The 12,392-nt window shown below is 57.5% G+C and overlaps 1 protein-coding gene across 1 annotated transcript; it reads left to right on the top strand.

Annotated features, from left to right (window-relative positions):
- Positions 1-739: 739 nt before the first annotated feature.
- Positions 740-8,568, top strand: LOC308233794 (phospholipase A and acyltransferase 4-like; the record flags this gene model as incomplete). Its single annotated transcript, XM_080640747.1, has 5 exons — positions 740-797; positions 1,522-1,586; positions 4,229-4,337; positions 6,023-6,291; positions 8,452-8,568. 5 exons carry the CDS (start codon positions 740-742, stop codon positions 8,566-8,568), a joined length of 618 nt encoding a protein of 205 aa, XP_080496873.1.
- Positions 8,569-12,392: the final 3,824 nt, after the last annotated feature.

Genomic DNA, 12,392 nt, shown 5'->3' on the forward strand with positions numbered 1-12,392 from the left:
TCTTCCATCCTGCTGGTCCCGTGTCTCCTGGATGGTCGCTGTGGTCGCACAGCCTCCAGGGGCACAGCCGCACCTGGCCCTGTCCAAGGGCAGTAAGAGGTGCTTTTCATTCCCTGGTCTCCTCTGAGCAGGGAAAGCCCCTCCCACAGCCTCCTGCGGCCTTGTCCCCCCTTCCCTGTCCAGGGCTGCCTCCCGTTTCCATGCAAACCCATCGTGGGCAACGGGGCAGGGGCTCCCCTGGGGGGCTCAGCCACTGGGGCCTCAGCCAGGTCTGTGGAGGGGCTGGTGCTGCCCAGTGAAGGGCAGGGCTGTGCGCGCCCCGGAGAAGGTGTGTGTGTGGTGCATGTGCGTGCGGTGCGTGTGCGTGTGCGCGTGTGCGTGTGCGTGTGCGTGTGCGTGTAGACCTGGAGCGGGCAGGGGAGGTGGCTATTGTCCAGGCAACCAGCACCTAAGCTGCACTCACCCCTCCTTCCTGCTGTCACTGTCACGCACAGCTTTGCTGGAGGCCACAGGGAGGCCTGCCCAGCTCTCAGGCCTCAGGGGAGCAGGAGGGGGAGCAGCCCTGCAGGTGGGAGGGAAGCGCAGCCAGAGTGAGGACCTGGCAGAGCCCCTCCCTCCCTCCATCAGGAAGCACTGTGTGCAGGGGCGCAGGAAGGCACCCCTTTCCCAGCATGACCCCATGACCCCGGCTCCCGCTTCCCTGGGCCACACAGCCTCCGGACTCGCGGGTCCAACGGCCATGGTTCCTCCGGCCAGGAAGGAGAATGGGTTCCGGGCTGCGTCCTCCCTGTTTCCAAGTGAGTTTCACCCCTAAAGGCGTCTGAGCGGCACAGAGCGCCATGGCCTGCCCTCCCCTCCGCTCACGCCCTCCTGCTCAGGGTGAGGGCCTCACGGTGCCAGCCCAGAGGCCATGAGTGTGGGCCGAGCGCCCCATGGGGTGGTGCCTGCCCCTCGCAGGCCCGGCTGCAGCTGCTGGGCACGGACTCCGCCTCTGAGGCCCGTGTCCAGCTTCCACGTGCTCAGGGGGTCCTGCAGCCGCGGTCTCGCCTCTCCTGCCGCTGCCCCCCTGGTGGCCTGGCTGTGGGCCTGGCGCTCACCCACCTCCCCGCCTGGTCCGCCTCACGGCCTCCGCTGTGGGTCTGGCCAGCACGTGAGCACCTCTTTGCACTGAAACACCGTGAAGAGAGGTGAGGTTTCCGTGTCTGGTTGAGAGTGTACGTTGGCTTTTTCAGAAATTGGTCCATTTCACCAGAATGTCAAGTGTGTGACGCTCTGCCCAGGATTCCCTGTGCGCCTCCGATGCCCGCAGGTTCTGAAGGAACAGCCCCGCTTCTGTTCCAGTCCTGGTCATCCGTATCTTCTCTCTCTTCCTTTGTAATCTTTCAAAACGTTTGTGGACATAATGGATGTTTTCAAAGATCCAGCTTTTGTGTGTTCGATTTTCTCTACTCTTTCTGTGTTTTCCATTTCCCTGGTTTCTGCGCCCTGTTCCTTCCTTCCTTGCTCTTGCCATTGTTGTAGCCTTCCCGTTCCTGTTTGCTGAGAGGGGAGCTGGAGTACTGACTGGAGACTTCCTCGTCTCCAACGTGAGCATTCACATTTCCCTTTCACTGCGGCTGGACTGCGTCCCGTGGGTGTTTACCGGTGTGTGTTTATTGTGTATATTCATTTACTCACCCCAACTGAACACTTTTTTCAGGGCTTCAGGATTGGTGCTCACAGGGGTTATTTAGAAATATGTTGCTTTCTACTTGTCCCATGATTCCTCTATTCCCTTCTTTTTCTTCTTCTGCTTTTTACCTTAATTGAGTATTTTTTTAATTCCATTTCACTCCAGTTGTGGACTCATCAGCTTGGCCTCCTCTTCTGTGTTTTTAATGAGAGCTTAGCACAAAATCTCCGCCTCAGCACCAATGACATCTTGATCCAGATAAATCTTAGCTGTGGAGCCTGTGCCTTGTAGGACATTTAGCCGTGGGCCGCAGCTGCTGCTGGGGTTCGGTGCCACCTCAGCCCCTCTGTTCTCGGTCCTCCTTCCTCCCAGGCATGTGTCTGCTGGATGCCACGCATTCGGTTCTCAGCGTCCAACGAGGACAGCTCCCCCATCCCCATTAGCCCTGGTATCCAGACTCACACAGGATCCGGGAGGGGCGGGCCCAGCACGTGGTGTGCAGCAGAAAAGCAGGCAGCTGGGCTGGGCTCTTACGGGAATTAGGGTGATTCCGGGAAGGTTCCTGCACATTCCAGAGCTCAGCCCACCTGCATCACTGCTCCTGGGAACCGCTGCCTCCCCAGACCAGGCGCCAGCTCACTGCCCTGCTCCTGGGACAGTGCCCAGGCCTCCCCTTAAGTCATCATTTTGCTTCAGAGTGAGAAATGCCCTTGTTCTCCCCCAGATGGACACCACCTCTGGGCCTGCCTGGCCTGAGCCCTGGTCCCGGGCCCTCCAGCCCTCCTGCTCCCACAGGTCCTTCCCTCCTGTTCCAAACCAGGCCCCTCTCAGGACCCAGGAGATGCAGGGAGGGAGGGCCGAGCACACAGGATCCCCCTGATGGAGCTCAAAGCCCAGAGGGGGTGGGACAGGCACAGGGTCCACAGCAGAGCAAGATCCCGTGGGGAGAGGTGGCGGTCCCGGGGGCTGGGGACCCTGAGCGTGGCAGCTGAGCCAGGCTGGGCCTTCAGGGCAGCTCCTCAGAGGAGGTGTCTGTCTGGGGGGAGGAGAGGAGGGGTGGGCATGGAGCAGAGGCTGGGAGCAGAGAAAAGCTGGGTGCAGAGGAGCACAGGCCAGAGGGAGCTGTTGGGAGGGGAAGGCAAGGCCTTCAGCCAGCCCAGGGGGGCGAGGACAGGTGGGGCCAGGAGGGTGGGGAAGGGTCAGGAGGAGCTATGGCTGCCCAGGGGCATGCCTGTGCTCTGAGGCCAGAGGAGGGTCATGGACAAATAGGACATTTGGGAAGGACACCGGGGGTCCTGAGGGACTGGCTATGGAGGTGAATGGACAGGAGTCAGGGAATCTTGTCAGGAAACTGTGGGGTCACAAAATAGGGACGTGGTGCCCGGAACCGAGTCACGGGCGGGAGATGGACGAGGAGGTGAATCAGGAGACGTGTTCGGGGTGAGTGTGGGCTGCTGGGTACCGGCATGGAATGGGCCAAAGGAGAGCTGAGCCCTGGCCTCAGGTTGGGCCGCCTGGGGTGAGGGCTGCAGGAGGTTTCTCATTCGCTGAGGTCAGACACAGAGACAAAGAAAAGCTGAAAAATTATCTGATCAGGAAGCTGTGGTGCCCTGGGCGGGGCACTGAGGAGAGGGAGGAGGTGGTAAGGCAGGGAGGGAGGGAGGAAAGGGACAGGATGAAACGGGACAGAGAAGACCCAGCGCAGCCACTGCCAGCTGAGTGTCCCCGGGCAAGTCCCTCTCCCTCTCTGATCCTCAGTTTCCCCAGCTGAGCAAGGGGTGCTGCTTCCTCCCCTGGGCTTGGAGGGTGGCAGTCATGGTGGGGAGAGTGCCAGCAGAGCCTGCTGCCTGAGTGTGTGAGCCCCGTCTGCCCCCTCCCCCACCCAGCTCTGGAAGAGGGGCAGCCCCACTAGGGCCTCCTCAACGCTCAGTCCCCTCACTAGGCTGTCAGTTCTGTCCCTCAGGTGGGAACCTCTGAGGGCGGGTGCACCGGGGCTGCAGGGGCAGAGTGTGAGGGGGAGCCTGAGGGGGCCATGCTCAGCCAGGGCAAGAGGCATGTGAGCACCTGCGGGCAGTGTGTGAGGCAGAAGCTCAGACTCACCTGCCCCATGTGGCTGGGGATGAGCCTGGGTCCCAGCCTCCACGAAGGGGCTTTGCACACAGCAATCGTGTCATCACCCTCCGGACAGGTGCACAATACACCCACATATGCTCGTCGGCATCCTGTGTGTGCATGTACACGCACCACACACAACATACATGTGCACAAAGCACAGACACGCATGCATTACACTCTCTTTGGACAATTCTTCACTCTCCCAAAGCACAAGGTCATGTTTCCAGGCTTCCCTCCCTCGGGGCAACCAGATTCCAGGCTTCCAGTTCCCCAAGGGCACGCTCTGAAAGCGCCAGAGGCTGAGGGCCTCACAGGGGCCAGAGTGCCCTCCACACGCTCACCAGGCGATGAACATCTGCATGGACTCCCCTGCCCAGCTCCTCCCAGCCGGCCCTCTGCAGGTCCCTGAAATCTCTCCCCTTCCTGGCTGTTTTCTTGCAGTTTCGTGAAGAGCCCAAGCCTGGAGACCTGATTGAGATTTCCCGCATCGGCTACTCCCACTGGGCCCTCTCTGTGGGCGATGGTTATGTGATCCACCTGGCTCCCCCAGGTAAGGGGGTTGAAAGTAGGATTTACCAAAGATGTATTAGCCTAGTGCAGTGGTCGGCAAAACTCATTAGTCAACAGAGCCAAATATCAACAGTACAACTATTGAAATTTCTTTTGAGAGACAAATTTTTTAAACTTAAACTTCTTCTGACGCCACTTCTTCAAAATAGACTCGCCCAGGCCGTGGTATTCTGTGGAAGAGCCAAAGAGCCGCATGTGGCTCGTGAGCTGCATTTGCCAAACACGGGTCTCATGAGAACAATTCAAAGCCAAATGCCACCAGGAACCCTCGCTGGGTTCTCCCTGGGCGGGGCGTGTGCTCACTGTACATCGTGTCCCTTGGGGGCATCTCAGTGGTCCCTCGGGTCCTGACTCAGCAGGAAAAGAGGTCCGTGGGCCCCAGGGAAGCCGCACTGCGCCCGCATTGGATGCTCTCCAGCTCGGGCCCGTTAGCTGGGCGAGCAGACAGATTTCTCTAAACCAGCAGCGTGTCTGGGTGTCCCGCTCTCATGGAGGGACTGCCTCTCAGGCTGTGTCCTGAGAATGTCACAGAACAGGGCAACCTGAGAGGGCTTCCTGAACACCCTCCATGGAGCAGCTCTCCCAGGTCACACCTCACAGAGAGTCTCACCCACACGCACACGAGCACCTGGACCCTTGAAGTAATGCAGGGAGAGCAGAAGCAGGATGACAGGCAGTCAGAGGAGAAGGCAGGGCCCAGACGTGTGTGTCGTCCATGAAAAGAAGGTGCTGGGAGGAGACCGCGGACTGGGAGGCACAGGGGCTGGTGCCCTGCAGAGCAGTGGCACCCACACCTCGGACAGCAAGCGTTTGCGTTCTCGCTGGACAGAAACTTCTCATGATCACAAGAATCTCCTTGTGACTGAGCAGGATTCTATGCGCTGTCACCTACACTGACAGAGCTGAAAACTGTCAGCATTGATGGCAAATAGTAAGCGAAACCCCCTAATCCAGACGACACTTAGGAGGCTTGGAACAGGGAGCGTGAGTGTGAGCAGCGGGTCCTGCTTGTGTGTGAGTGTGCAGGTAGTGCTTCCTCCAGGGCGGTGCTAAGTGCAGCATCAGCCTCGAGACTCACACATAAAGGAGCCTGCTGGTTAGCGGGCTCTCTAGATCCCTCCTCTTAGAGAGCAAATCCCGGGCTCCAGGCTCAATGGATTGGACGCCACCAGCTGGAAGCGCTGTGTGGCCTCTCCATGTGGCCAGAGCTGGGCCAGAAAAGGCCCATGATGCCTCAGGTCCAATATCGGTTGTTGAATGGAGTTGAGAGTTTTACCATGAAATTTGAAAGGAGAATAATGAGGGAATGTATGAAATTTGCACAGCAGAGTCTGAAACCCAGTGGGACCACAACTACTTTGATCTCTTTCTGAAACACACACGTGCAAAGATGAACAAATACAGTTTACTACCGTAAATTCATATAATGTCCATTCATGTAATGGAACACAGTGGCAGCCACTGACCATCACAACATTGATTAACATTGATTATTCACAGCTCGTTAAGGAAAAGAGCAAAATGATGGAACCCTCCAATCACATTGGTGAAGGGACAGACACCAGAGCTCAATAGTGTGACCCCCTGGCCCTTCCTCCCTGCCTTGTGACCTCTCCCCTCCCTGGCCTCCCCTGCAGTTGCTGATACTCTTGTGTCTGATTCCAGATGAGTACCCCGGGGCTGGCTCCTGCAGCCTCTTCTCTGTGCTGAGCAGCAGAGGTGTGGTGAAAAGGGAGCTCCTGCGTGATGTGGTGGGGGGCTGCTGCTATCGGGTCAACAACCACTTGGACCATGAGCACTCACCACTGCCCGTGAACAAGATTATCAGGTCTGCAGAGGAGTTGGTTGGTAAGGAGTTGGAGTACAGTGTTATGAACAGGAACTGTGAGCACTTTGTCACCGATCTGAGATACGGCAAGGCCCGCAGCCGGCAGGTAAGGCCCTCTCTTCAGGGGCTCCCTCTCCCTTCTGGAGGTCTACTTGGAGTGGGGGTGACAAGAATTACCCTGAATAATTCAAAAGGGAGCTCTCAGGGTCTTGTTGGCTGGGAGTCAGGATGTTTGAGAACTAATCTCACATCTGCTTTTAATCCACTCAGGGTCTTTGGACAGGGCACTTCCTCTCTGGCCTCAGTTTCCCCATGTGCAAGAGGAGGGGATGTTTGGGGGGCGTCTAGGGCTCTGGGCTCCTCTAACCCTTTGGGATTTTTTGCCTCTAAAACCCACCCTAAAGGCAGCTCCTGATGCCCTGTGTGCTGTCAGGGAAGTCTGGGTCAGCCCTGCACCGTGACAGGTTTCCTAAGGCCCCAGAGAACCTTCGGGCAAGAGATGCTCAGGTCTGTGGCCGGTGTAAGAGCTCAAGAACATGTTATGGAAGTTCTGGGCAGAGCTTTAACCCATCCCCTTGCCCTCTTCTGAGTTCATTGTCACAAACACACAGTAAGAGGCACAAACAAGATTCAATCCCCAGTGGTCCCGGCTCTTTCTGCTGAACCACAGCACCTCCAGGGCTCACAGCCCTGGGCAGCCTGGATGGAGGGGAATGAGGAGGAGTTTTGGGAGGGATATTAAGGATTTGATGCTCATGTGGGGAGTTGAGGTGACCAGTTAGACATCTGTGTGGACCTGCTCAGTAGCAGTGGACGTGTGAATCTGGAGTTCAGGCTGAGGTGGGGGTGGAGATAGAAGTTTCCAGGCTGCACTTGGGAACAGTACACAGAGCACAGTGATCCCTGAGGCCATGGTTTCCCATCGTACACCTCAGCTCTGCCACCACCTCCCTCTGCAGAGCTGGAGCCCAGGGAGAGCCCCGACCACAGAGCCATTCCCACTTTCACCCCAGAGCTCTGGCCCCAGGAGCCCAGGCAGGAAGGCCCCTCCCCTACCACCTCCATCAGGACCAAGTGGCCCACCCCGGAGGCTCACACAGGATTCCATCCGTCCACCCTGCCAGTTGTCAGGACACATCCAGTCAAGCCCAGCACTGACAAGTGGTCACACCTTCGGCTTCCCAGGGAAGGGTTGTTGGGACAAGGCCAGCATCTCCGAGAGGCCAGGCCTGGGGAAGGTGGGAGCATGAGTGTGGCCTCCAGCCCCTTTGGTGGGAGGGAGAACCTGCCTGGACTTGCTGTGGACTGTGAACCTGGGCTGCTCCCTTTCAGGTAGAAACATTCATGACCAGTCCACAGATGTACCTTGGAAATGCAGCTTTGACAGCTATCACCTGTTCTGTCAGGAAGAATCCATCCCTACACCAGTAACAGCCTGAAGGGGCACAAAACCCCCCATTAGAAGCCGCTGTAGAGACAACCTCGCACAGTCCTGTCCCCTGCCCGAGCTCTCGGGAAACCTGTCCTTCTGTCTCTCACTGTCCCTCTCTTCCTGGCTAAAGGATGGACCGACTGTGCCAAGACTGAAGAAGTCATACGTAAACCTATGTCCCCTCCAGGGAGGAATTCTGCTGCCTCTGTGGCACCTAAACCAGAACAGAAGCACCGGGGCACCTGTGGGGGAAGCCAGCGTTTTCTGTCCGTGTGACTTTGGGAAAGCTCTGGACTCTCAGAGCCTCAGTCCCTTCCTCTCCGAGCTGGGGGCCGGGATCCACTCTAGTAATATCAGAAAAGGTGGTGGGTGGAGGATCCCAGCCCCTGGCCGGCCTGGAGTAGGTGCTCAATGGACTGTCTACTTGTTCTCTGTAGTTGACCGCTGTGGTCAGCAGACATCACTCATTTACTCTCATGGTGCAAAAAGGAACACACAATTACCTCCTGTGCAGTCCCACCTCTGGTCCTTGAATCCCCTGATGAGGCATAAACATCTCCCAGCATCTTTCCCGTACCCCCTACCTCTTTCAGTCAGCCCACCTTTTAGAAGTTGTGTTTTTCTTTCACATTTTTATTTTCAGAGAGGAAGGGAGAAGGACAGATAGAAACATCAGTGATGAGAGTGGATCATTGATCAGCTGCCTCCTGTACCTCCCACACCAGGATTGAGCCGAAACCCGGGCATATGTGCCGATCGGGAATCAAACTGTGACCTCCTGGTCCACCCTCAAACACTGAGCCACCGGGCTTTCTTTTCTGTTTTAACTCAAAGGTGAAGTCCGCACCCATCAGTGACTCCCACATGGAATTAAATCATCTTCCGGAGCCCAACTTGCCATGGCTCAAGCTGCCCCTGGTTGAATATGGAAATGAGTCGCCTCCACTGTGAGGGCAGTGAAACTGCTGTGTGACACTGTAATGATGGACTCATGTCATTCTAATGTGTCCAGATGCATAGAATGCACCACACCAAGAGTGACTCTTGGGCTACACTAAGGTCTGTGGGTTGTAATGATGTGCCGATGTGGGTTCATCACATACAACAAAAATACAGGCTGGGAAGAGGGGAGTTGATAATGGGGGAGGCTCTGGGTGAGTGGGGGGCAGGGGGCATATGGGAAATCTCTGTACCTTCCTCTCAATTTCTCTCTAAACCTAAAATTTCTCTAAAAATAAAATTAAGTCTTTTATGAAACTTAACCTCCTCAGAGTATCCCTCCGCTAGTACCTAGTGTGCCCTGGGTGTGGTCCCAAAAGGGGCGGGGCCCCATGCCCTCTACTTCCTCTCCCAGCCTCTGCCACCAGTGGCCCTACTGAATGGCCACTCTCCATGGTGGGCAGCACAGCCCCTAACACCCTGACTGGAGATCTGGGGGCGTCCCCTCCCCTGTGCTGTACCTTCCCAGGCATGAGAAAGTTGGGGGGGGGGGTTGCCCTCGATCCCCTCGGTGCACAGACACCAGGCTGGGACGAAGCTCGGTGCCATCAGAAGGTTGAAGAACAAAGAGAATGACTTGTACTTGCTGCCAAAGCGCGCCTTGCTCAGATTCCCAGGCTCAAATAGCCTCCATGCGGGGGTTCCAGAAGGATCCATGCTGGCCTTGCGCCCAGGCTACCTCTGGGTCAGAGGGCACAGCTGCTCTGTGAGCCCAATAACCAGCGGGTGATAGACGGGAGAAGGCTTCTCGCTTCTTGGTCTAAAGCTCACCCAATAGCAGTGGGAGACGGGGAATCCGGGGACTCAGGTCTTATGGGAGATGTGAGCTCCGGGCTCTAATTCTGGCGGTAAATCTCCTCTGGCACCAGACCCAGGCTCCCAGCAGCTCTGGAGGGACCCAAGGGTGGTGCCAGCTCCGTCCCCTCCCCTGGTTGCCCTGGACCAGGGGTGCCAATCCGTGCAGTTTGACTCTCCCTCAGTGCCCTCCAAGTGAAACTGCCTCTGCCTCCAGGGCCAGGTTCAAACCATGTGACTGGCCCCATCAGTCAGAACTGATTGGCTCAGTGTGCTCACCTGACCCAACAGCAGCCAATCAGGAGGCTGAGCTAGGATGCGGTGAGCTGAGCCAATCAGATTCTCTCTCGGGAACTTGAACAGGAACCCAAGAGCTGCGGGCCTGGAGGAGAGATGCTGCTGAGCTGACGCCGAAGGAAAAGCCATGGAGTGGGGTGTCGGGGACTAGCGACGGTGGGGACATCATGACACTAATTCTTCCGGAGCCGAGAGGCGTGGAGAGCAGCAGCAGGAAAGGAGCCTCGGCCGCTGGGGCTGCGTCACATTCATGGCCCAGAATCCTCAGCACAATTCCCGCAGCGGAGCCCCGGCCCTGGCAGGCCCCTGGGTCCTGCTCCCGCCCTCACAGGGGTGTCTCCCTGCCCCACGCATCCTCGCCCTCCAAGAGGAGCCCCGAGGAAAGCAGAGAATGGCCAGGACGCCCCTCAGGCTCCGGGGAAGAGCCCCGTCCGTGAGCTCGGGCTGCCATGGCAACACACCACCGGCGGGGCTTCGGCACAGACACTTATTTCTCACAGGCCTGGAAGCGGACACGTTCAAGGCGAAGGTGCTGGCAGAGGCAGTTCCTGGAGGGACCCTCTTCCTGCCTTGCCAATGGCGACCTTCTCGCTGTGTCCTCACATGGGAGAGAGCTCCTGTCTGCTTGTAAGGGCTCGGATCCCATCATGCCCACCCGCACCCTCGCCACCACCTCATGACCTCCTCTGAACCTAATGCCCTCCCAGAGGCCCAGCTCCAAATACCATCCCTTTGGGGGTTAGGGCTTCAGCGTGAATGGGGGACGGAGGGAGACACAAGCATTGAGTCCATGACAGAGCCCAACTGTGTCTTTAATAGCATTCATGCTGGGCCGTGTTTCCCCAAATAAAATCTTCCTGTGCTTTTACAGCTCCATTGAAATCAGCCTCAGTGGCCTGGCTGGTGTTGCTCAGTGGTTGAGTGTTGATCCATGAAGCAAGAGGTCTCTGGTTCTATTCCCGGAGTCTCCATCTCCAGTAGGAAGCATGCAGGAGGCAGCCACTGATGAATTTCTCCCATCGATGTTTCTCTCTATTCCCTGCCCCTATCTCTCTTTCTAAAAAAAAAAAAAAAAAAAAAAAAAAAATATATATATATATATATATATATATATATATATATATATATATAAAGTCAATAAAGACATATTTTTAAAAACATTAGCCTAAATGAGTATAAAACAGTGAAATCAATAAACCCAACCCCAGTCCTTCTGGCACAGCAAGTCCTCTCCATACTAAGTGGCTATTGCTGGGATGAATCCTGGACCTTACCGCTATTTCTGCTTGCTTACGTTCCACATGAACTCGATCAGGTTCGCAATGCCCATGGCGCCTGCCGTGATCCCTCTTTTGACCTGCAGCAAAAGAGACGGTGTCACACTCCACATCAGGAGCTGGCCACGGACACACCCACCAAGAATCTGCACTCAGGAGCCACTCAGTTCCCCTCCAACGGAACCACAGAGCAGCAGGGGTTTGCAGGGCAACAGGCCCCCAGGAGAGCGAAGAGGAGGCGGGGAAGGAGCGAGGGGGAAGGAGCTGTGGGCGTGAGGGAGACAGCGGCCCTGTAGGTCCTGAGAGGCTCAGAGAGCCGCAGGGTGGCCGGGGGAAGGACACAGGCAGTGCCCGGACAGTCTAGTTTAGGGCTGGCCACTGGGAGCCTGAAGCAAGTTCAGAGTTGGGGAACCACCCTGTGAGCTCTCACGACCCAGGGCTGGGCCGGGATGGCTCTGGGTGGCCCAGGAGCTGAGCCCGGCCCGGGATGGTTCTGGGTGGCCCAGGAGCTGAGCCCTGCCCGGGATGGTTCTGGGTGGCCCAGGAGCTGAGCCCGGCCCAGGCCCGGCGTGGCCGCTGACGGAGGAGTTGCTGATGCCATGTCGTGACTGGGCAGCGGCTTATGGAGTGAGAACACCTCGCACCGCACTGACCGGGAGGATCTGGACAGGGAAGCGGATACTGGGAAAATAGGGATGAGGCGGAGGAGTCACCAGGATGGTCCCTGAGGGTCGTGCACTCGGCAGCGCCGCCCTGTGAGCCACCCCGGCCCACAGGCTGTGCTGGCAGAAGCAGGCCAAGACCCTGAGAACGGCTGCTTTCCAGGCGTCAACACTGGGCGGGACCTCGCAGGCACTCAGTTGTCTCAGTCTGCCCCCCCGCCCCCACTCCTAACCGTGTTAGAGCCCCCTGTGCAGAGGGGAAGGCTGAGGAGGACAGTGGGGAGAACTCCCGCTAAGCCCCCACACCAATGGACAGGGACCAGGACGCCTGGTGTCCTAACAAGCCACCTAGGCCTCCACCGCCGACAGAAAAGTCCTCAGACAGACCTCGTGGCACGTGTCTGGGGAGGATGGTGACTTGGCGCCACGTGAGCGGCTGGGAAAGGAGAAGCCCGCACTGCCCCCTTCATTCAGACTCAGACACACTCCCACGTGTCAGCGCTAAGCCGACTTCCCTCAGCTCCACTCTGACTGGCACAGAAGTGACTGGTGTTTTAAAGGGTGCACAAAGGAGGGGACACGGGGGCTCAGGAGACCCTGAAACGTACATTTGAAAAGGGCCAGTCAGCATCAGTGCGGGTGGGCCCGGTGTCTGCCAGCTGGACGCATGGAAGCCAGGCTCCCAGGCGCCCGCGGGAGTGGAGGCAGAGGCCAGGCGCTCCTGACACTGCATGGTAAGGGATAA

This window comes from Plecotus auritus (assembly GCF_963455305.1).
Source record: "Plecotus auritus genome assembly, chromosome: 9".
NCBI classification, from domain to species: Eukaryota; Metazoa; Chordata; class Mammalia; order Chiroptera; family Vespertilionidae; genus Plecotus; species Plecotus auritus.